The 26,187-nt window shown below is 42.5% G+C and overlaps 1 protein-coding gene across 1 annotated transcript in view; it reads right to left on the reverse strand.

The window, feature by feature from the left end:
- Window positions 1-26,187, reverse strand: part of plxna2 (plexin A2) — a 191,919-nt gene that overhangs the window by 149,027 nt on the left and 16,705 nt on the right. Inside the window, exons 2-3 of the mRNA XM_059332253.1 lie at window positions 14,917-16,250; window positions 8,946-9,128 (exon numbers count right to left, since the gene is read on the reverse strand). Of these exons, the coding sequence (XP_059188236.1) occupies window positions 8,946-9,128; window positions 14,917-16,116 (1,383 nt within the window). The 5' untranslated portion in view covers window positions 16,117-16,250. The remainder of the gene's footprint in view (window positions 1-8,945; window positions 9,129-14,916; window positions 16,251-26,187) is intronic.

Below are 26,187 nucleotides of genomic sequence, written 5' to 3' on the forward strand. Positions count from 1 at the left end.
ACATTGGTTAAAACCACACAATCCACCACCACAAGTGTAGTGTGACTCCCAGGCTCCCTATGTGATCAAAAACAGAGCCAAGCTCTACGTCTGCTTTTCCCTTTAAGGCCCCAAGTACTTCTAATCATGAGAAAATATTCATGGGCAAGGTAAATAATGCTGCCATTTAGTTAATTTGTAGCCCAATCAACAAGAGAATATGCTGAAAAACTGGATTACAGCATTGTTTTTTCTACACATAGTCTCTAGTGAAAATGGCTCTAGCAACAATGGGTTAATTAATCTCAGTCATGAAGTTAAGTACAATTATAGGAAGCACTCAACAGGGTAATTTGTTTCCAAATGGAAAAAAAAAGAAGCCAATGCCAATAACAAATCTAATAAATAAAATCAAGTTTTCAGCTAAGAAAAACAAAACAGATTTTGTTGATACATTAATGAAAAAGTAGTGCACAACATATTTATGCACATATGTGATTCTGTCTGTGTGTCTTTGGGGATTTGGTTATGTTGGCATGGATGCATACTGCTGCAGAGCAGCTGAATTAAAGTGGCTACACTAAGCCTACATATATAAAATCCATCTGTAGTAAAATGTATGCACTGTATGAGTATTTGTTTCTTGTTGTTAGATAATGAAAAAAGCTTCCTTGGAGACACTGGCAGAGAAAAGAGCAAGCAATTAGAGGAAGAGAATGGCGAGAGAGACAGATAGAGCGAGAGAAAGCAACAGAGAGCTGTTTGAATGTGATTAATGAGATCACTGCAGGGTAGGCTGTGTCATTGTAATAGTCTGAGCAGGGAAGAGATGGAGAAAAAGACTGAGAGAAAGAGTGAAGGACTGAGACAGAGAAAGGGACAGGAAGAAACAGAGGAATGTGAAGGGAATAAGAAGAGAAAGAAAATGAGAGGGGACAGCCGGTTGACTGACCAGGCTGCATTTAACTCACTGCTATGAAAAGAAAGAAGGGAATGAGACAGAGAGACAGAGAGACAGAGAGAGAGTATATCAGAGGGACTCAGAAGGAAAAGCAGATATAAGGCTTGGATGAATGGAACGGCAGGGGCTCTCAGTCTTCCCTTGGCCTTTTAACAGTGAAGTGTTTAGAGAAGCCTGGACCAGGTCTGGCAGATAGAGAGGCTTGTACTCTAAAGACAGCCATGAAAGACACAGCCTGCTGCTGCAGCCTGGGGCTGCCGCCGGCCGCCTCTTTATCTGGCACAGGGTTAAGAACCGAGCAGGAGGGGGTCAAGTGGAGGCCAGGTTCCGAAAGGTCACACAGACATCCTACCAACTCAATGAACAAACCAGTCATTAGCCAGTCTATGGACGGTTATGGTAATTAACTGCTCATGGCAACCACCTCCACATACAAACACACAAACACCCACAGCCCATTCCCATACAAACACTTGAAATAAACTCAAAGCATGAAACAGTTATTTTCCAAGACTTGAAGCTATTTCATGCCAAGCAATGGTTTCCATCAAAAACATTTGCACGTACATTTATAAAAAAAAAAAAATTGGGATCTTATAAATCCTTGCATGGAGCTGTGAACAAATTCATAGGATGGAAAAAAAAATCTGACAGATCTCAATTTCAGTGGATTTCTCGCTTGCAGAATTATTTTTTTGACTGATGAATTTCTTTGTTCTTTGTTTTAAGGCTAACAGTAGCTGTTGTGACTAACCCCATTCAGTAAATGTGCATATCAGATACATCACCATCTTCATTGTGTACTGTAGCTTCTCTGTCTGGATAGGTTTTTGTTGTATGTTGGATATTTTGCATTTTGTCATTTGAAAAAATCTGCATGCAGAGTTTCCATATTCCTGCACCGCATTTGCACAGTGCATTGCACTGGTGAAAAAGAACTTTTAGAATACCACAGATGTGTGAACTGCAGTGCCTCAATGAATCATAACATTTACTTAAAAAATTATGAGACGAAAGACCTAAAGCTTCAGGCTCTACCTCAGTTTTATAGAGTTCAGTAGAGTCCAGACCACCTGTTTAACAGAGGGTCTTCCCAACAAAGAAGGCCTTTATGAAGCACTTCACTGAACTGTAAGATAATATTTATGGGTCATTGTGTTATGCTGCAAAGGTCTGAAGGACAGTTGACAGTCTCTATGTGAGCTTGCAACCAAAAGACAACTTTGGTAATACCTAAGGTAATAGAAAACAAAATTAACTACTTGCTATTAAACTATTTGGAAATTCTCCAAACAGTGCTGATTTTACTGTAGGACATTAGATTCAGCCTCTTTGACAAAGTACTGTGAGTTGTATTAGGAGAGAAAATGATATTTTAGCAGCAAAAGCTTTCTGCAGGCTATACTTGGCTCCCAGCTGTTGCCGGTGGGCAAGCCAAGTATTATTTAGTTTAACATGATTTAAAAGGTTGCAGGCAATCTAGCATGGAGAGTCCTAAAGATGGCTGTAATAGATACATCTCAGCAGCTGTCATTCCATCTAAAATGCGCCTTACATCTCTATGCTACTTCTCAATATGTCATTTTGCTTAGTTCGAAATGTTTGTTGCCTGCTTCGTAAATAGGTGTATTGGGTAGGGTGGTTTTCATTGAATTTTAAACAAGACAGACTAAACAAAGGTTTAACAAAGCAATGCAATTATTTGTTCTGTGGATGATTAATTGGACCACACCATTCAATATGCAACAAAGTGATGCAATGGTTATTTTAGAAGGCATTCAGTGAGAAATAACAATTTGTGGGTATGATGATTGGAAACAAATTCTACCTGGTGGCAACTGTGACAACGCTTTTCACTTGTAATTGTATTTCTTTTCATGTCAGCTCAAGGTTAATGCAAGTCATGCAGTGACAATAGAGATGTTTAATAAAGCTATTAAAATGAGTCATTCTTTGAGTTTGTATATTTGCAATCCCATGTGGCAGCACTAATGATGAACTGGAAACACAGAAAGTCAGAAAGTTGCTAATGAAATGAAATGAACAGGTTTCATGTTCATATTATACTTTACATACCATAATGGAGCGTATGTGAATTTATATGTGCATACGGTTTTGGTATGCAGGTGACAGGAAACAGATGCGTCTTCCATTCAGTTGTTGCGGCAGACATCATTTAATGCTAGTTACTGCTTCACTCCCTTTCTCTCTCTCCTTGGTTCTCTGTCTACACATCTGGTTTGTCTCTCCATCTCTGTCCTTCCCCACCTGTCCACCACTCTCTTCTGCTTCCTGCTTCCTCTCCTTCCCAGTTTCCTCCTTCATTATCGGGCTGACAATCCAGGTGGGCTACAGAATATATAGAGCACGAAGGTTGGAGAACAGAATGACGACAAATCTGCTTAATTGAATCCCGGCTTCCACATAAAAATCTAGGCCAGGCTACACCAAAGCAGAACCTGGTCAAATCAGACAGGTGAGCAGCCTCTGGAGTGACAGGCAACAGACTGGCAAGGATCTCACATGACATTCCCTCTAAGGGCAAAAAATCCAAGTGCTAACTCTCTGAGGCTTAGTGGGGCTGAACACAGCACGGAGGGGTTTGGAGGCAGGGGTTACCATTTGGTAACACAGCCCTGGTGGAGCAGCTGCCTACATTTACAAGCCTTTCAAGTCCCTGACACTTTATGCCCTATGATCAGCTGCTACCCTCCTACTGCCTAGCTGCACAACACACACATGTCCTTGATGCTATTTAGGCCAGTGCTGGAGCCAGGTGAGTCAGACAATGCACCCTCTGCTACGTTAACCAGTTTAACAAGACTTGTCCAGTTAAGCACCTGAACCACCCTTTCAAGGTGTCCCCTTCAGCTGCCAGGGGCATCATCCAAACCAATTCCTGATTACCCATCAAGGCATGATGAGAAGAATTAATTAGGCCGAAAGCAGCACTTCATGGTTGAGGGCTTGAAGGATCAAAAGCTGGAAGACTTTTTTAAAAAATGGTTTACTGCTGAAACAATGCAGCGATAATCAACCACTGACTTTTGTTTAAAACAGCCACCATAATTTGTTTTATTTATTTATTTATTTATTATTATTTATTTATCATATACTTTTTGTGGTACAGGTCAAATACTGAGGACATAGTGTCTTAAATCTACCTCAAGGACTCAAATAATTTCCATTTTTTAGAAACAGATATAAATCAAGGCTTCATGGCTCAGTCAAATTGAATAAATAAATCCATATAGACCTGATTCTGCTACATGAGGATGCCACCTGGGAATGTATCCCTGTGGTCCCAGGTTCAACAGCTCTTAACCCCTGCTGCTTTGTATGAGAGAACCGAGATGGAGGATTTTCATTTTCACTGTCTGCGAATTGCGTCTGATTAACAGGGGAATCCTGAATGTGTCTCTGCTGAGCTTGCTTTAACCTCCCCATTCATCTATCGCTGGGATGTCTTTCAACATCCAATTTTACATGTGCAGCCGTGCCCTCCATCTCCATCTATATCAAAGGCAATGCTCCCCGCAGCTCCTCTCCTCCTTAATGCCGTTGTTGCTTCCCACCAATCCCAGTCCCAATGTGGGATATGTCTGCTTAAGCACAAAGTGAACCACACACAGCCAATTCCAATTTAGATGATGCAATTCTTGGGTAATGTGTATCAAGAAGGAACTGCAGAGCAGATCGCCTATCTCTATGATTTGACTTGCAGAGCCCTGTGGCAGTCTTTTGGTTTCTGGGTACATAAAAGTGATAATGTAGATGATGGAGCCTGGTGAGTATAATATACAGCCTGCCGAGCATCAACGTAAACCTAGATCTAGAATTTAAATAGCACATTAACTCATGGGCAGGACTACAAGCTTACTTTCTGGAGTTAGCTTAGGGCGCTTTCACACTCACTATAGTTTGTGTTCTTGTCCGTATCAGTTGGTAAACTTGGATCGTTTTCCCTTTGGTTTGTTTTCTTGTCACAGAGAAAAATCCAAGCAAGCACAAATGCATCACTGCAAACCATGTGTGAGAATGATAATTCTGCTTGTTAGTCAGGTATTGGTGCTGATCTGGGGCGGAAGCAGGAAAGTAAATACAGAACGACAGTGTTGCGTTCCGGAGTATTGCATATTTCTGTGAGAGAAACATTGCTATGCATTTCTTCGGCTAGCTGCTTTTGCTAATACGCTAGTTTTCAAAAATTGCATTGCAAAATGCAAAGCACACCAGGCTACATGGCCTGTTTAGCTAAAATTTGCAGAGTACAACTAGTGGAGCTTGAGGTCACATCCTGTTCTCACCTTAAACCAAACCAAAGTGCACAATAGTTTGTTTGTTGTTGTTTTGGCCTACCCCCAACTGTGATTGCTGTGTTCACACCTGGCTAACCGAACTGCACGAAGGGGGTAAATGGCCCAGGATTTAATTCAACCGAACTAAACAATGCATGTGTGAAAACACCCTTATGAGTGGACTAAAGGTCTAGTTTAAGTCCTGATTGAAACTGGTTTCATTGTTGCTAGAAAAAAGTGCACAAAGGCATGGGATATTGATTGCCCCCTTGCAGCTTTCTGCTGAGGTGAACATCTACTGCCCTCCACAATCAATCACCGCCTCCAGGGGTGCCACCCAGGACTTCACAACCAGTTTCTGAAAGCATCATGACACTTAGACTACATTTAACACCTTACTGTCGCATGATCGTGCTAGGTTTCACTCTTGGTTAGGAAATACAAATTAATAGATTTACTTGGTTGCTCCTACATTAAACAGTTAAATGGGAGCACTTCACACCCTGTACACACGATCATAGAGTGAGTGCTAATATCACAACTGTAGTATTATTGTTTTCCACTATATGCAGTATGCATTCTCCTAACCTTAGTGTCTTCTCACTCTCCCACCCTCTTAACCCCTCTTCCTCAATCAATCCCCTGCAAAAGCCGGCCACAGGCAGCGGTATCCGCCAACACTATCCCTCCTGCTTTGGCATGCTCCAGCAAAGCCCAGGAAACAGCAGCGTATACAGGAGCCTTGTGGGGAGAACGAGAGGGTGGTGGGGGGGAGGGAAGGAGGAGCAGGATTGAATGGGGAAGCGGGAGATGGAGGGCAGGGGAGGGGGGGGATTCTTTGGGAAGGGAGCCAATCCAATTACAGGCAGCGGTGCAGCCCTGGTTTCTTTGGCGGCACTAAATTCACATTTCAACGGTCTCTTCCTCCCTCCCCCAGCACCTTCCTCCTTCTCCTTCTATCTCTGCCTCTTCCTGCTACTCTTTTTCTTATTTTTTCTCATCATGGCTCACACTCACATCCCCTAAACGTGCATCCTCTCACACCCTCCCTTTCCCCATCTGTCTGTCTCACTCCGTTGGATGAAAGAGGTAAAGATATCGAAGTGTATCACCAGCAACGTATCAAATCTTCTCACCCTATAGTTGTGTCATGCTCAGATCCGAAGGAACACTGCAGCATCCTACCCTACATGCCTCATGCAAGAAGCTTATCAGCCTTCTGCAGAGGAGCTGCAGCCAGGGCTCACAGGGTCACCCTATCCCTCTGCCCTGTCTGCGACACCTGAGGGAGTGAATGGATAACACTCCCAATGTAAACACATGCATATATCAAACTCGCACACACAACTTAACAATAACAGTTGGCAAAGCAGTACTCTTCCTACCACTACTATCATGCAGCATTATTGATTATTACCTATTGAAAAGATAATGTTTTCCTTTTCCATGCTGCTTCAGAGCACCATGGTAGGCTAAATGTGGCCATCTCTCGTTTATGTTTATTAGGTGGGGGGGTCAGTGCTTGTTAATTCATGTGCTTGTCTGCAAACACAACTAGTTGTTTCCCTATAAGTTACCTGCATGTAAATTCTTGCACAGTGATAGCAGCGCCTTATCTAATCACGTGATTTCAAACAAATAGTTTGTGGTTGGGAACTTTTATACAATGAGGTCATGTTTCAAAAAAATATGTGAACTATGGGGACAAACATCATTACATATGGAAACAATTGAGGTAATTGAATCCACAAAAGTCTCAGCTTCCCAGTTATGCAAAATGTATGCAACTGTTTAGGGACTCCAATATGCAGATATATTTAAATACAATAGGGGAAAAAACGGCTTGTACTACATGAGAAAAGCTGCATATTTTTTGCCGTAAACTGCATGGGTTTAGTATAAAGTGGGAATGTATATAAAGGGGAGACTAATGGGTACCCTTAGAACCATTTTCATTCAGATATCTTAAGATCAGAAGTCCTCTTTGAAAATGGCTTTGCCAATTTTTCCTTCACCAAACTTTTTCCGTAATTTGGAGCACTATTTGTCAAGTTACTACAGCCTCTTCAAGACAACAATGCTGGCCGGATCACAGGTAATGAGCTCATGTTGGCGTGTGTGGAGAGCTAGTATTCATGGCATCTTTTACTGGTTATAATCAAAGTAGTCAGAATACTTCTACCAGGAAGTAAACTTGACTTTAAACCTCATTCCTCAGGATGATAACTTGTTATAATGGACATACAACAGATGATACTCGTCACTGTGTTCTGCTAAACAAGTATTACCACCTTCTTCTTCTTTCTGCTCTGGCCACTGGACCGTGGTACCCATTCTCGAGGTGCCCTTGTCCTATCCAGGTTAATTCCTCCCCCATGTTAGCGTTACTGTGGTTACAGTCATGCCTCTTTGAGGAGTACACAGCAGCATGCAAGGCTATTTTGCATAGATTCAAGCAGGAAGATCTGGACAGAGGACTGGGGGATGGCAAGAGTGAGGCAGGAAGCAGAGAGATTCAGAACAATGTGCAAGCAACGGCAACACAGTGGGGAAAACACTCATTTCTGTCTCATCTAATTTAACCAAGTAGAAAAAGGTGCTAAATTATTAAACACCTCAAACAGGGGATTACATTGAATGAATATTCTCTTCACCACAGCCCGATTGGTGTATTGATTTAATTATGAATAGATGGAGACCAAAATAACCCAGGCCAGTACCGTTTGTGTTGCGTTGCCAGGCTTGAAATAGCAAAGAACTTGCCAAAGGAGGTATCAAAATGGGTTTAGCAACTCTCTTCCCTTTTAAATTTCTTCCTCGCAGCTTCACACAGCTGTTAGTGGGGGGAGGGACGGCTGTATGAGCCAGTTATTGCCATGTGACACACTCCTGCTGTCATTCAAACAGGCTCCCCATGAGAGGAGGAGCCAAATGGATGCTAACAACCCCCTTCAAAACCAGTGTACAAATGTAGTTTAGAAAGCACCATTACAGTATGCAAGACAAACAACTATGGTGCCACAATACACCTAAACAACACATTATGTACATTAAAACATTTTAACATTCGACAAATTGAGTCAGCATCGGTGCCAAGTCCTAGCCTAAATTAATCATCAAAACAACAACATTTTTGATTGACAATCTCACTCCTCATATCACCCTGAATCCAGAGCATAGCACTCTTCAGCATTCAATCCTGTCAGTGAGCAATCTCATCTAATACCTTGTTTCCTGCGGCTGGGGTGTGAAATTTGTCATTATTAACTGGACAGCAGCCCTTAACCCTCTGTGGCTTCTGTATTCTCTAACCAGGACTTGGAGGTTTAGTGCATGGGCTCGCTTTCTCTTTTGCCTCTCAGTGAGCTAGAGGCAGAAAGGTGCCTATTAAAATTAATGGGCCAGTGCAGGTTATTCAACACTGCGACACTGGAGCACACTTAACAAGGAACTGGTAATGACCACTACAGTGCGCTAGCCATCGCCATTACCTCTCTCTGACGCTTTGACAGCAGGCATTAAATATTAAAGAGATAAGTTTCCCCGTGACCATGATCCATCTGCACGGAAATAGGACCACTTCACAGTGTCTGTACCCCATGGACCACTGGACAGCTGAGTCTTTATGTATCACAGTGATGAAGCAGAGATCTCCTGCAGCAGGACTTTAACTGCCCTGTGAGAGGAGGAAAGGAGGAGGTACTCACCTTCTTTAGGCGTCCACTCTTTGTGCCCACAAAGGCTACACAGTAGCCGTTGTAGACGTAGGAGGTGACAGAAGTCATGCGGTCCCGAGTCTCAGTGTAGAGAGTGTGACCGGTGACCAGCTGAGACCCACCAAGGGGCTGGTTGATATCCAGACCACAGAAAGAGTCGTCAATGGGCACCGGCTGCGGAAGGAGAGAGGAACAAAAGTTATAAAAGTACGAATGAAGGGATAAACTGAAAGTGGAACACAAAAAAAGCTTTACAAGAGACAAATGGCTTCACATTAAACTTAGAAACCCTTGACATGAAATGTACTGTATGACTGGGAAGTGACAAAAATACCTCCAAGGAGAGACAGACTTAGAGAACAAGACATTAGGAGAGTGGTGGGGCTAAGACACGGAGCATTATAAAAGAGGACAGCTTGGTATGGAGGAAAGATGAAGGTGACAGAGTGGGACAGAAGGAGAGAGTGATGGTCAAAGTTGTGGAAATAGTGGTAGTGTCAGAGAGTGTCTGAGACGGAAATGAGGGGGTGAGAGAGGTGAGTCTGAGAGAGAGAGGGAGGTCAGAGCGAGGTGGAGGTGTGCGGGTAAGTCTCCCAGCCAGACAAACGCTTGCCTTTCTGTTCCACTTGGCAGACATGTTTCAGCTCCGCCTGACTGAGCTCCACCTTGCTCTCACCGTGGCTCATTACCCTGGCCTATCATCACACCTCTGCAGGAAGACACATGCTGCATGATAACTATATGCACCGGCAAACACAGTGCATGATAACTGTGCAACCCAGAGATATGCATCTGAGCGAAGAGGCTTCAGTGAACTGTATTTACCCATTCATTAGAAAATAATCACTATCATAAAGTCTCATTAAGTTTGACTTCAGTTGCACGGTAAATGCGGGTGTGATTATACTGTATATCTTACAAGAATTGCTTAGAGTGAAGACTTAATTCTGTTCTGTAGGAGGGACAGGCGATCGGATCTTATTTTCAATTATAATTCTGACTTCGAATGATTATGAAATCAAGATAATGGAGATAAAATGGTAATTGTGCCACATTCCATTTCGCAATGATGCTCTTGTGTTATAAATCCAGCACACCCCTTCCTTTACAGCGGTGCACTTTTGCCTGATTTCGACTGGAATTCTAGTTGTTATTGACTGGAATATGTGGATAAAATTGACCAAAATACTGAATATCTATTTAATTGTTTTCTGTAGGTTATGGCAATGTACTTCAAAGTACCTCAGTTACTATTTTTTGGTCTTATTTGTTTTTTTTATATCTTATTATTATATATTGAATATATGCTTAGTGTTGTGTAGTTTGTGGAAGTGCACTAAAATTAAAACAGTTGATAATTTTTTTATGTAATTTATTTATTTATGCTATTTTTATATCATATTTTCAACTGTATTTACATTTGTGTATTTTTGTATTTATTTCTCTTTTTTTAAACTTTATTTTCTTAAATGTATTTCAGTTGATTTTGAAGTTCAAGAAAATCATATTTTTACATCATTATATATTTTTTTCTATTTTATGTCATGTTGTCAAATTTATAATTATTATACTTTTTAAAACGTTTTCTGAAATGTTTTTCAGTTGATTTATATTTAAAGTTCAAGAAAATACAGGTTTTTTTTTAAAGCTTAATGAATGTATGATGTTTTCTAAATCTATCAGAAATAGCGTTAAATAATCATAACCTCAGTTTTGAACAACATAACAGTGATTATAATTTTAGCCTTAAGTGAGCGGCCCTTTTCTGGAGTCTATCTCAGATAAGATAAGAGGAGGTGGTGAATGAGACAGTGGACTTTCTGGTGTTCAATCAGGTCAGCTGAGACAGTCTGAGTGGCAGTGGCCTCAAAGTGCCATGTGGAGTAAAGTGAGATGGCCATGCAGGCTGAGGCCCAACACTCTTCCCATGTATATATCCTATACACTCACAAACCTGCTCACAAACTCTATCTTATTCTCCCTCTGAATATATATATCCCCCTCTCTTCAACCCCAACTCATTAATTCTCTTCCTGCCACTACACTATATCCATCTCTCGTCTGTCTCCCCTCTTTCTCCGTCTCTGTCTCCGTCCCTGTCAGGGTGGTATAAGCAGACTATGTTGAGTGACATTTCCCACTCTGGGAGGCAGCTCAGCCTCCTCCTAGTGTAGCCTCACTACACACCATGGCTATAAAACCTTTCAGTACTACGCAGATTTTCATGAGCAGAGCAAAAGCAATAATGCTGACAGGGAACAATCGCCTCCGCTCTTACAGTCACGCCCCCCACTTTATGGCATTTCCTTGTATTTCCTTTGCCCAAAATAGCACAGAGTGCTTTGGGGTACACCACTGCAGTATTTAAATTGAAAATAGGCATGTAAGTTTACATCACTCTTTTCTATTTTGGTTCTAAAATCAAGTGTACTGCTTTAATTGTTAAAAACCTGTTTTAAATGTGTTCATTAGACATGCACACACAGAATGAATCAGATGGGAAAGCTAGCAGATATTTTGAGAAACAGCCGTGAGATCCAGACTTCGGCTTATCAATAGCTGCTGCCTCAAATGCATGCAGCTATTCTGCATATGGTCTTTTGGGATCCAGACCATTTGGTTCTGATTACATCTAGATTGTTTAGATGATGTATGCTTAGCAGACTTGGCGGCCAAGCCGGATCCCTCTGGAGTCCATGTGGTTGAGTTTTCTTGTACACCTTCTTGCAGATTTTTTCTTTTCTGTTTTCCCCCTTGCCTTATCACACATCTCACAAGCAGGGGAGAAATGTAGATTTGCCACGTCTCAGGCTGGTTATCTTTAGCAGAGCTGTGGTGAGACAAAAATAGACTGTAACCCTGTGTGATTAATCCTTATCGAATAACTTGCAACAGCATACAGTAGAATATTTAATCTATGCAGGGAAAACAGTTTGGTCTGCTCCAACAGTTGACTACATAATCTTGTTAACAATGGCACAAAGTGCTCCAGTTGGTGGAATTTGAATGAAGGATGAATTACATGTGACGGGATATCTGCTCTCAGAGCTTCCCTCCCTAGGTATATCAGTGTTATCAATACCAGCTCCCCTTTTCCCTCATGAGTGGTTAATTAGTTAGTAGGGCAGAGGAGAAAGCAGGACAGAATGATAGTCAGAGCGAGACACAAACACAGAGACAGCCTGATACAGAAAGACTCCCATCATGGCTCCCCTTTCTTAGGAGTGACTACAGAGATGGTGTGAATCTCCAGATGGCAGAAGGCTGGACGGCTGGGTGATAAATCTTTGATTGGCTGCTGTGTCTGAATCCCCTGGCTCAGCCTCAGTTCCATTCCCAGCCTCAGCCTTGGCCTGCATGTAAGTGTACACACACACTGAAATGTCGCAAGACAGGAATGAGAGCTGGGGATATAATTAAGGTTCTCAGCTTTGAGCTCACCGGCTACCTGCTGTTAACGATGGACCAGAGGAAAAGGCACCAGGACGGAATATGTAATTTACTCAAAAACCAAGCAAGGTACAATTAAAAAGTTAACAAAAAACTACAGTCTCTTGGGATGATCTAACCTTGATTCACCTCATATTTGGATGAATCTCAGACACAGGCGCTCTAAAAATACCACACAGCGAGAATCGGGAACATATTTATTTAAGAAACACAAGATGTGAAACATATGTGCACTCTAAAGCAGCCACATTGCATGGAGTCGGGGATTTAACGGCAAACAGACGATGTTAGCATGGTTGACATATCCGATTGTTAAATGTAATTTGTATAGGCTTTAAGAGTTCCTCATCCATTGACATATATCTGCATAATCCATATTATACTATGGATTTATTGGCTGCTCATTGAGCATGAGGACATGGTCTTAAGGACTGTATTTTACATCGTCTTATCGCTATGGCTACACACACAAAGCCTGTGTGTCCTTAGTGTATAATGTGAAAGGAGAGCAGAACGTTATTGGCAGTGCATGCCTGAAGAATGGAGTGGGAGGTGCAGCTTTGCAGGTAACGGCTGGCACCCTTCAGAGCGCACTGAGATGATCGGGGATTCTTCTGGCAAACTGAATAAAGGTTCTAATTTGAGCTTGCAAAGATAAAAAAGCATCTGAAACTCAGCATTGTCATCATTATATACAACCATCTCTCCTTCTGCATATTGTCCTTATTCCAACCTATTCTCCCGCCTTCTCAGTGGAGCTAATAACACTCAACAGTGCCTGTTGGAGATAATGTCTCCTTCCTCCTGACAATCACCTCTGACATTGTGCTAATAGGAAATGTACTGATTTTAATAAGAGTGGTCAATTGAGTGACCTGGGCGGGATTAGCAACAAAGGAAGCTGATCAGTGGGCCTCATCATCCTGAGGGTAGGGACATCATTGAACCTTAAAAATACATTACGCTGCAGCTCCATCAGACACACACACACACACACACACACACTGTAACGGACCAGTTACACTTACTTACTTACTTACACTTAGCTAGTCATTAAGTCTGAATATTCTTAAATTACAGAATGAAAGCACAGAGGACTGTAGCCTCATGGGAATGAGGAGAATCAAGAAACTTAATTCTACTTGACAACATGCAGCAGATACACGGCCTTATATTACTCGCTGTAGAAGGAGGGGAGTGTGTTTATTTGTATTGTGCTCCAGGAGAATATAATCACTTTGATGGTTGTCAAGAAAAATAAATCACCCTTCATTTATGAGTATCTCTCAGTGAAATACACTTAAAAGTGGATGTTTTCAGATATCAGAGCTGCAAAACAATTTGACATAATTGCGTGTAGTGTGCGAACCATTTGATAACAGAGAGCGTGCTACACAAGGCAATCAAAAGCATTTCCTGAGGAGTGCTGTGTTTATTTTCATTAAAGCACACGCCCTCAGAACTTTGAACGCTGCTATTTCTAGGCTCATTGAGAAGTTTTGGTCATTCCCTTACTGGTAAAGATCTTATTCTAGGGACGGAGACAAGATGTATATGTTGTTGAACCACTGTGGCATTCTGACCATTAAAATGTACAGGACATTAAAGGGGACATACCATAAACATTTATATTTTCTTTCCAATGTTTGTGTACATACATTTGAGTATCTGGACTATCTGCCAACCCACAAACTATGAAATAAGACAACTCAGTCAGTTTTGGGAGGGGGGCCAAAAGAGACAAGCACCAAAACGACACATTTCAGAATACAGGGATATTTAGATAAACAGTATGATAAAAATAATTTGTTCTTCAAACATTATCCCATGTATACAGTACAAATCCCCAACTGCAGAGCAGGGAGATTCTGTTTCAGCCTAAATTATCTACAGATGTGCAAGAACAAACTATGTAAATATTAATTTTAATGCTTCTGGTCGTACCGCGGTCCAGACTTTGTACTCGTGGGGACAGAGCCTTCTCTGTGGCGGCCCCAAAGCTGTGGAACAGCCTACCTCTCCAGGTCGGAGCTGCACAGTCTGTTGAGCACTTTAAAACATTATTAAAACCTATTTATTCTCCTTGGTGTTCAGTCCCAGCTAGGCAAGAATCCTTGGCTTTCTTTTTTACTTTTTTACCCTTTTATTTGTCTTTTTTATCTCTAACTCTGTTTTGGATTGAGCTTTTATTACTATTTTATTCTATTTTATTTTATTGTTTTACTGTTTTTAGTATTTTATTGTTTTTATTGTTTTTATTTATACCTATTTGTGTATGATTTATTATATTCTAATAACTGTACAGCACTTTGGTCAACTGAGGTTGTTTTTAAATGTGCTCAATAAATAAACTTTGACTTGACTTGACTTGACTAAATTTCTGAATAAAAGCAGCTGTGAGCCATTATTCATTGTGTATTAGAACTACAGTGTCACAGCATGGAAAGGCCTATTTTAGTCATGCTGTATATGCCTGTATGTATAAACATCAGTGTCCTTAACTATCACTCACCGCTTTGGTGCACTGCACATCCTTGCCAAGCAGCCAGTTGAGCTCCAGGTTTCCTTCTCCCTGGTAGCAGGACTGCAGGCGCTCCTTGATTCGTGCATTGATGTCTCGGATGGTGAACACGCAGAGCGCAGAGTCGTCCGGCGGGCGGTGGAACTGCTTCTGGCCCTTGGAGAAGATGGTGAAGAGCACGTCATCTTGGGCGCTGATATTGAGCGAGGTGGCGAGAACGCGACCGGGCTTGCCGAGGTAGGCGGCCTGCAGCAGCCGGTACTCAATGCCGTTCTTCACACAGCCGACAGGCAGAGAGACATAGGAGTGAAACTTGCGATCATCTTTGCAGAGGCGGACAATCCGAGATGTGTAGAAGAGGTCGCTGGTGGATCCGCTCGATGACATGCTGTTCTCTGGCGTCTCGGGCTGCACAGTCAGGAAGTAAACAAAGCTGCCACTGGCAAAGCCGTAAACATAATAGATGTCAAAGTGGGAGACCAGTGCCAGCGTGTCTGATGGTATCTTAATAAGGGAGGACACAAAGTCTGTGTGCAATTCATAGTCAAGCATTGCAGAGGATTCTGGGTCACGGGGCAGTTTTCGACTGGAAATGGTGGGAAAGTAGTCCTGTTTTCCATCTACTGCTGTGCCAATAAACAGGGTGCCATCCTGGCCCTGTGAAGGCACAATGACCCCGTACATGGTCCCAGTCTGGTTGACACTGGAGAGGTAGTGCTCTTTCTTGTGGGAGGGCTCCACTAATATAAAGAGGTCATCCAGTCTGAGGAGTTTACAGACGCCTTGGTAGAGGCTGCCACAGGCCAGCAACCGGTTTTGGGAATAATCAATGAGGAGAAGCTTGTTGACATTGTTGGTCGAGACAAGGGGCTCAGAACAGGGCTGAACGATCAGAGGAGGGTAGCAGGCCTTGTTGTCATCCTCTGGGCCTGTATCATGGGAAACCAGGAGGGTCAGGTTGCCTGAAAGCTTGTACACACGATTGACTGCTCCAATATACAATGCCCCTGTGGTCTGGTGAACCGTCAGGTGGTTGAAGACCCAGTCCCGACGTTCAGGGTGGAAAGTAGTAAATGTCTGCCCGCTGCACAGGACAGGGGTCACTAAGAGCCAAAAGCCCAGCAGAGTAGCTAAAGCTCCTACTTTAGGGTCAGGTGATAAAGTCCTGCGTGAAGCCCGCCGGCCCTCCATGTTTAAAGGGCCTGCGAGGAAGGTGCAGAGGAAGCAGATAGAATGGATGAGGGGAAGAAGGGAGGAGACCTTCGCCTTTTTGTTGTTGAAGGCTAACTTGCAGGTCAAATCTCCGCAAGGGTCTTCACATGTTTCTGGAAAAGAAAACAAAAGAGAGAAAGATGTTAGCTATCACAGTATGACTAACACATCCTATAAAGGAAACACATCACACCACATGGAAAAGGCTCTTCATTAGAGGCGCTTTCGCCTTTTCAAAAGGTCAAAGGTCATTCTCAGTAAGGCAATGAGCTGTGGAGAAGAGGAGTGGAGGTTTAAAGAGACAATGAGCGGAAACCATCATGGTGCACATTCCAAAGGAGTTGCCGGACAATGCAGGAAAGAGAGGCAGGTTACAGGAACGGAAATTAGCCTGACCTGAGTCAGAGGAGAGGCTGCTGCTGTCACACTGAGCAAGCGGTTTCTAAGAACAAAACATCTAACGCAGACTCACATCTCACAGAAGTAATGACTCATCAGCCTTAAAGGCAATGATAAAGGTATGTATATATTATTCAAGCCTGGGATTCTAAACTTGAGACACAATTGTATTACCATGTATATTATCCCTTCTTTATTTGCTTTATTTTAACTCTTGCAGGCAATGACTTTTAGCCCTTTTTGTTTCTTTTACCTTTGTCAATACTGTATTTTATTGCACTTTATGCACTTTTATGTGAAGCAATTTGTTGCGGCTCAGCCGTCTGTAAATGCGCTATAGAAATAAAATTTGACTTGACTTGACTTGAGTATTTTAAAATGTATACCACTACAGATGTAATCTTTACCAGCTCATTTGTCTAGGTCTTATGTCAAAAACACATTGCTGAATGCCCTGACTATGTGTCCCCATTTTCGTGTCACAATTTTGCAATTTAAAAAAAAAAGAAAAAGAAATTGTTTACAGGAAATGCATGCATCTAGATCTAGATGGTTAAGCTCCAAAACATAATGACAATATTTGTGACATCTTATAACCAAGAATGAAAATAAAATTGTCTAAAAAACAAGAACCCAGCAATAATACAAGCAGATTTCTGTGCTCCATTCCTGCAAAACGTCAGCCTCCTCATTTAGTTCCTACATTCGCCCCCTCCCTCACATTTCTACTGTGACTACAACCAACACCCCTATCATTTGTCCCCTTTCTATATCTATCTGTGAAAACATACATCAAGCAAAGTCTGCAATTTATTCAACCGTGCTCAGCCTGGGCCGCAGAGATCTCTCTCCATGTGCCATAAACCAAGAGACTGTGCTCTGTGCTGTCTGTCCCCAGGAGTTAATTATCTCGTCCATTGGTAAGGAAGGCCTGGATCTTATTACTGGAACAAAGTGAGAACAAATTGGGAGCCACTTCCACACAGCCCTCCCCTTGCTCTCTGCTCTTTAAGGGGTTTTACAGAATCTCAACCTATTAGTTATTATTCCTCTAAACATTGCTGTTGTTGTTTTTTTATGCTTTTATTCTATTCATCTCCTGCTGACATGATCAGATCATAGAGGGATTAATCAGTGGCGGCACAACAATCATCTTTAAATGAATTAGTTGCCGTATTAGCTCTGTGCAGAGCTCCGTCAGAAAAACACCAGCCAGCAGTATATACTGTACGTGTATGTGTGTGTTTGTGTGTGTGTGTGTGCCTCATTCCCCCAGTATTATCAGTGTACTCTATCAGAACCAAGCAGTGTGAGGGGCTAACAAGTGGAGACAATGGCGGTGCATCCCAAAATCAAGTATGATTAGGCGTAGCGATCCAACAAGGGTAATTACTGCGGAGCTGGAGGAGGTAAGCTGGGGAGCGACATGGGGACGCCAGGGGCTCCAACGTGTCAGAGACGGCCCTACATCGTTTGTCACGCTCCAGATTTGCATTTCCAGCAGTGAGGGCGCAGAGAATCAAGGGTGAAAGATGTGGCTGGAATAATCAGCGACTACGCCTTGAATTAACAAGCACTTGCAACTGAAGATAGAAAAAAAAAGGGGCGTGCTGTATGGAGAGATCCTGCACATTCAGGCCACTACAGCGACCAGGCAGGTTTGATTTGCGGAGCCGATTTGGGATTCCCTCTGAACCGTGTCTGCCCTTTCATAGACCTCGTTCCAGATTTGGTAATGGCCATCTTGGGGTCCCTCCCCTCCCCCTGTGATCAACGGGTACGCTACTCAGCTCAGACTTAAATATAGACCCTTAGGGAGTGTATTGATCCATGTGTCCATAAACACAGGTCCTAAGGCCCAGTCAAGCTGTTCTTGGCGTGTGCACAGGCGGAGGTGTGGGAGGTGCTCTGTCCCAGAAGCACTTTATTAGCATGGTCATAAAAGTGCCATTGCTTCTAAAAAAGCAGTGAGGGCTAGACCCCCACCCTCACTTTCAGCTGCCTGCATGCTGCCATGCTCCTTTGTTTGAGTTTGAACATGCTAGATGTGCAAAGTGGATCCCTTTGGTGGTATAATCAGCCTCCTGCTGAGCCAGCTTTTCGCTCAAGTCCCGCAGCCTTTTGCCCTTTAGAGCTCTTGCTGCACCCCCGCCCCTTAATCGTATATGTGTATACAACATTTACTCCCATCCATCTTTTCTTCCTCGCCTTTTTATTTCTCTCCTCTTCCACAGTGACTGGGAGAAATATATGCATCACTCCCTCATGTTGTGGCAACAGCTGCAGAGGCAGAGAAAGAGAGTGACTGAATGGTGTAAATAAAAGCCTCCACAAAGGTTATCCATTCATATTGCTTTCGGTAACACAGGGAATGAAGCCTTTGTTTAAGTTGATTGCATGACCACCTCTTTGTTACATTTGACAGAGACTTCTCTGTACTATGCAGCTGAGGAGTAGACTTGAAAAGAATAAGAACAACACCAGATCAGCCCTCGTGCTCTGTAGTTCAAAGCCACGTCTCTCTGTTGTTTATGAGGAGTCAGAATTACCGAGAAAGGAAATTAACATATAAATGCAACCAGGAATGATTCATACTTAAAACATAGTTACCTTTTGACCTAAAAAACAAAGAGGGCATGACTGTGTTAGTGAACAGAATTACGGGAAAGGTAGAAAGAAAGCAGCTTTTCTTGCTTTTAATTACAAATAGAAGTCAGCCGCTTTGAAGATTTAGCGCCTACTATGTGAGAACCATTTTTGCCACTGGTGCTATGGATGTACCAACTGACTTTTTGCAATATCAGCAATATTTTAACGTACAATGAGAGCTGTCTGTTCCTGACAACACCAAATACAACAAGTATCGGTTTTGAAATAAGTTCAGTTTGTTGACGCAGGAAGAAAGATGCTGTGATATGATGACAAACTGTCAACCACTTCACTGTGTTACATCACATAAGAATATAAAAATGACAAAAAAAAACTGAAAATATCATGATCATTGTCAGTAGATTTCCATTCTAACACTCATCTGACAATCTCTTTGGCAGACGTGGAAGGTAAAAAAAAAAAAAAAGAAAAAGAAGAGCATCAAGTCAAGAGAGACAGAAAAGCAGTCGCATTCCAGCACACACGCAAGCTGTGATCATGGCTCGGAGAAAAGCCAGCTTTTCTCGCAAAACTTCCCATTCATAATGAATAGTCAGGCACACGAAACACTGCTTTGGCACACTCAGCCAGACTGCTTCTGAGTGCTTGTTAAACAAACTGGTCCCACTGGCTGTCACTATGTCTGGTTGTGGGTCCCTGTGCAAAAATGCTGGTGATTTCCCCTGCCACTGGGCAACATGCAGCGGCTGTGCCAACCCGTGGTCAAAGGGAGTTGCATTGTGTCTGATTATCTCGTGAAAAGATTCTAAGAAGCGGCAAAAGGAATAGGCAAGGCCAGAAATGAGAAAATATGAAATGATAAGCTATGCAAACCATCACTGAGGGTTGTGAACACAACAGCCTGAGGGCAGCGCAGCAGCCAGCAAACTGAATCATGAAAGAACAGGCTTTAGGAAGTGGCCTCTGGAGCGAGAGCAGCTCTAAACCTCTGTTACCCTGGAATAGGCAGCAGGTCTTCTGCTTTTGTGCCTTTTGATTTTTTTTCCCTTTTTGTCCCCATATCCTAAGCTTCTTAACAATGCAGCCAAATTTGCTTGATCTCCTAAATTCATATTTACAGCAATTGTATTGTGAAAGATAAAGAACATAAACCAAAATCCGTTTACGGTGCTAAATCCATTGTTGCCGGATAGGGAACGGAAATGGGAGATTGTAATTTCATGCCTTGGATTAATGTGTTATTCCCTGAATCATTAATGTAAAGCGTGAAATCCTAATGCTTAAGTAAAAGTGATACACTACAAATTAAAGAGACAGCTCAAAAAAAACAACAACAAACCAGCTCGTCAAGATATGTAAAAAGGTTTAAAACATTTTTTTGCTCATTGCGTGGTAAGCTTTTCAGTTGATGTGGCCATTTTCTCAGTAAAAATAGAAAGTTTAATCTTCCCTAAAGGGAGATCTTCTATAGGAGCCTATAAAAAAGCGATTAGCAGCAGAGGTTAGTCCATTAGTCTTCTCTCTTTGCTGCTATCAAGAGCAGAGATAATGAGAGGAGTCGCTGGCATCTTGAGTTGTTGAGCTGGGGTTATATTTATACATTCTTTTGTCTCAATATGAAATGGATTTTTTTTGCACCAGTGCCAGCTCCATCCATCAGCTTCCAAGAAAACTCAACACTATTCTGCATCCATCCATCCATCCAGCCACCACAAGGAAATGCCACAGTAGCAAAGTAGGGGGATAACACCATCAGAAACCACAAGCCCTCCAGTAACTGCTGTCATTATACTGTGTTTGGTTTCCTGTGCTGTGGTGGTGGAGCTAGTTGATCATGCCTAATATTTCCTTACGGTGACAGAATTTTAAATTCAGTCATGGAGGATGGTAGCCTGGAATCGCCAGACTGATAAGCAAATAAGTAGGTTCATTTTCAAGGGGTGTCATTAACGCGCACAGACCAAAAAGCCTCAGGATAGGTCGACAAGCAATCAGAGCAAGGAAACGTGTCACGCTGAGTGACACATGCAAGTTGGGGCCGTTCTAGCTCCATTTTCCAGCAGGAAAAATCGCCTGATCACAAATTTCCCCAAATTACAAGACAACAGCATACTAAAATGTGTTTCTGGAAACATTTGAGGTGGGAAATTGGCTTGTTTTCCTTGTCTTACAGTTTGATCCAAGTTTCGTGAGTTGTGCTGGACGCCAGTCATTGTATCAAACCTGCCACATATGGGATAAATGGTTGTGATAGGGCCAGGTTGGCTGGAAATCTGACTCAACAGGAGAGAGACCAGACGCGTCTGCCAGAGCAAATAAAACAGGAGCTCAGCAGGACGATGGACGATGGTAGAAATAATCACAAAGAGCTGCTCATAAAATCTGAGAAAATTACTTAAAAATCATCATTGCATCACATTGTTAACATGGCCTTCTTTATAAACTGGTTTGTTTTTGTTTATCTTCAGTCATGATGTGTGCTCGGCTCTGAGCTATTTCTCAAAGAGCTGTAATTCAGTGGTGCATAGTAAATTAATGCGCACTTGTCCACAATTAAGCATGTGCTCTAAAGGCACTCTAACAGAACACTTGCATCCAGTGTTTAACAGCATTATCTTTGTTAGTGACCCATATCAGTGCACTTGTTTATGACATCTAAGCATAGAGGCCAGCAGCAAGGCCTTCAGTTGTCTTTCAAGTTTAATTGAACCCATTGAAAGGAGTCCCTGTACTTCATTCTGCCTCAGCCTCTTACAATTATTACTCCAATGAATGCATATAAAAGATTATTTAAACACACCCCCAACACTTATTTTGAAATCTTACCCCTAAAAGAGGCATGTCATCATGACACGAGAATAATCTTAGCTGCTTATCCCTGAATGCAAACAAGGGCACGTGTATCTAATCTTTCACTTTAACCCCGTCTCTGCTGAGCCCCCCCTCCTGCTTCACACACTTCAAACTCTGTTTGAGCAAACACACGCTGGTATTACGCCTTAAACCTATGACATCCACTGAGAGAGATTACAATGTCATTGTTATTCTAATGATTTTTGTTTCCCCTCCCACAGCCGCCACCTCCTCCGAGCACGCTCACTCTAATGCTCTTCTACACGCTCAGACATGCCCGTATCCATATCCACAATCAAAGGCATGTGCATATATATATGCACACAAACACACATCCGGCACAGACGTACGTACATTTTTTTTTTCCACTGACACAACTAACAGCCTCTGTGTAGTTCTCTTATTAAACTGGAGGTTGAATCCAGAGGCGTGATCTTTCTCAGGCAGCCCCACCAGCAGTAGCTATGCGGTGCACGCCTCATCATCGCTGTCTGTCATCCTGTGGAAGCAGCTTTCTATTAAGAGTTATTTCCATAAATCTAAATTGTAAAGGGCCTCAGCAAGAATCGAGTGAATCCTCAGCGGGCGAAGAAAATAAACAGAGGGGGAAGTCAGTGGAGGCCACCGAATCTGATAGATTACCTCAGCTCACATGCAGACTGGGACTGAATGAGGCTCTTTGATTGACACCATACGCATTTTATCAAATCGGAGGGTCCTAAATATTCCTGAGGCACGCTGACGATGCTGCACGATGCTGCACATCCTGTCACTTTGAGAGTCAATGTGGCGGGATGCAATTGTACAACATGAAAGGTAAAGTGCCTGTGGTTTCTTTCAGCGGTTGTTGAATTTGAAAATGAATCATGTCCATATGAATTATTGAGCACAAGAGATATACAGGCACACAGCATGCACATGTGAAAATATGTGAATCCTGCAATCCAAAGGAATTTTACATTTTACATCATCCTGGAAGTTATGTCAGAGAGGCGTCACATAGGCTGTGATTATGTTTTATTGGACGGTACTACACTGTATGGTAAATATAATATTTCGTCCCATCTTATGTATACAGAGTTGCGGAGTCACGATTTTAAATTTACATGAAAAATGGATTAAAACAAGATCCCATTATCGGTTTATCTATAAGAAATATAACAGGCACAGCATTAAAAACAAAGTGTTTGATAATTCAATCAAATCCTGACCTTAAAAATCAAAAGCCTTATCAAATAGTGGATTTGGAGAATCGTTTTTCACCTAATATGGAGAGGTAAAGCGTAGAAAATGAATTCACCTAATCCAAATGATAAATTCCAGGCAGTTAAGTAAAGCCACTCATTTTAACCGTGAACTAAACTTCAAATTTGTACTTGTCTCATATCTTGAGACTGTTTCTCTCTGGCCACATCGTGTGGAGCACTTAAGAGTTGTTGGAGCAGACAAATGGACTTGGCGAACTAAAGAACTTGGCTGGTGAACCAGGTAGCAGGTGCAAAGGACAGCCAGAGGGGCATTGGTCTGAATGAGCAGGCAATTGTGCATCCTGTGTGGAGTAGACTGGAATGAAATGAATAAGTGGCTCAGTTCGTCTGGCCTTGCTGCAATCAGATTACATAAACCCCTTGGTCATTAATGTGTTGCAGAGTTGAACGTAACAAGAGAGGACCAGCTATGATGAGGGCAGCCAAGACAGGAAGACACAGACGACATTAACCCAAACAAGAGCAGGCCGCAGCACGACCTGTGTGTGCACCATCACAGTCTAATGTGCACTGGTTTTTCGGTTGATGTATTTGCTTTCTTTATCAACAGACTCTCCCTGCAGAGGTGTTATCTGCCTGCAGCTGCACTCTGCTACTTTGCTAAACAAAGCATGGACTCTGACCTTTGGTGTGCAGTTGCCCAATCAGAATGAGGCACCGATGGACCCAACCTTCTGTCAAATAATCATGCCAAATCCTCAGCTAAGCACCAACAAACCGCTCTGCAAGTGGGCTGAAATGTGAGAGATTAAGTACTCGTTCCATGGAGTGTGTGTGAAACATTGCCGATTCGGGCGGACTAATGAAGAAGATTGCATGAAAAAAAATGGCTTCCATTTCAGTAGCCACATTTTTCCCCCCACTCATTCCCCTCGCCCCATCATTTGTCTCATTGGGATCAGAGTCGTGCTGGAGCATGGCTCAGTGGCCACCGAGACTTCTGCTGGAGGGATTGAGAGAAGGGAGAAGGATGGGGAGGAAAGAGGAAAAGGGGAAGGCGAGCAATAAAATATAGCAAGAGCGGAATTGAGATAAGGGGACAGAAACAGTGAATGATGGCCTGTGAAAGTAAGCGAGAAGGACAACAGTGCCCCCAGTTTGAGTGTGTGAGAGAGAGATAGAATAATGAAAGAAAGGGCAGGCCAGACAGAGGAAAAGAGGAAGGAAGGAAGGAAGGAAAAGAGAGGGAGCCATGCAGCCATTACTCCAGCTGGGTAACAAGCCGTTACAGCCACAGCAGCAGCCACAACTCCAGAAGCTGGCACGGTACGTCCACTATTATCTGGAGCAAATTTACACAGCCTGGCTGGCACACTCAGGAGGGACGGGGGAGGGGGGTGGAGTGGTCAAAGAGCGAGAGGAATGAGAAGAAGCAGAGACATGTTGAGAAAAGGAGGTGGACAAAAATCTAGATACTACTATTATTTTGGTCTAAATGTATACTATATGTACTCATTAGACAATGAGACCTGTTATTTCAGCAGACAGTAGCCAAAATCTGGAACGGTTATGTAAGAGTTTCCATGGGGGGGAGGGGGGTAAAAAAAAATGATGGGAATCCTGTCACTCAAAGTAATCCCTTCAATTTCTCCTGCTACTGTTTCATCTAAGGACTGTATGATATATCCTGGTCTAGCTCTGTAATCACACGCTGGATGAGAGGATGAGGCCACTCTGGGTTGGCTAACGCCCAGGCACTGGAAACACAGCAGGGAATACACTCATCTACTCAGCTCCTCCATCAAACACACTGTAGAAGATCACTGGGAATTGCTACATGGCTTACAGGAGATAGGCTCGACGGGTAAGGTAGTGTATGACTTGGTTTTTTTTTGAGTATCATGACACAAAATACCCACGAAACAGGGCTGGGATTCAACTCTGAGCAGTGACGATGGGAATTATGATGTAATACGGACATGTGGCCGTGAATGCTCGCTGGGGCAGCTGTATCCATACTAAAATCAATTATCTGTCAATGCAATTAGCATGACAGTAGAGTATGTGTGATCTCTAATCCCCCTCCACTCTGAATCCTGGAACAGTTAGTTGGCAGCATGCACAGCATTGGCACGGACGGAAAAAAACTAGACACAAAGACACATAAAACACACTTTGCTGCTTTGTGATTGCTCTTTATGAGAGTAAAATCTCAGTTTTTAGACTGCTGATAAAGCAAGAGATGGACAAGTGGGTAGTGCTTTATAGCTCTGTAATAATAAGTTAATAGTGCGGTAATTCATAGATTTTAGTCACGTGACTGGCACAGAGCCTGGAGGACCAGACACCACTCCAACACAGTGGCTAACACTGGGAGCTTTATAGAACTACCACACAAGCCTGTCAAATGTTTATCTTTTACAACTCATGAGTGTTGAGAACACCAGTAACAAGAAGAAAAACAAAGATATTTATACAGACTGTAAGTCTTAGGCACCTGCTGTAGTATTTTAATATGGTGACTTCCTTGCCAGATCTGTACTGTTGTTTGGGAGGTAAAGGACAAAATCTATTCATAGGCAAAGTGAAGGCTAATTAGCTACCCAGCATTGGTCACTGTGGTCAAGTGAGGATTCATTTCAGAATTATAATATGGAATTTACTAATGTTGTTTTCATGTGACTTCGAAGATATTGTGCTGAAAGTAGTCTATAATATTGGCCAAAAAATACTATCTTTAAATGTGTTTCCCTTTGCTTTAGCCCCTTATTACCCTGCTACATACCGTCTAATATTACCCAGATACTCGTTGTTAAAAACAAGGCTAGTACCTGGTTATTACTTCTATAATTACATGATATTACTTAATTATTACCTATTTATTACCAAGCTATTACCAGGTTATTAGGTACTCTAAAGTGTAACCCATCATTTGGCTGTCTGAAAACATCTGCAGCTGCAGTTAGTGTGTTTGTGTCTC

This window comes from Centropristis striata, chromosome 5 (assembly GCF_030273125.1).
Source record: "Centropristis striata isolate RG_2023a ecotype Rhode Island chromosome 5, C.striata_1.0, whole genome shotgun sequence".
Taxonomy (NCBI): Eukaryota; Metazoa; Chordata; class Actinopteri; order Perciformes; family Serranidae; genus Centropristis; species Centropristis striata.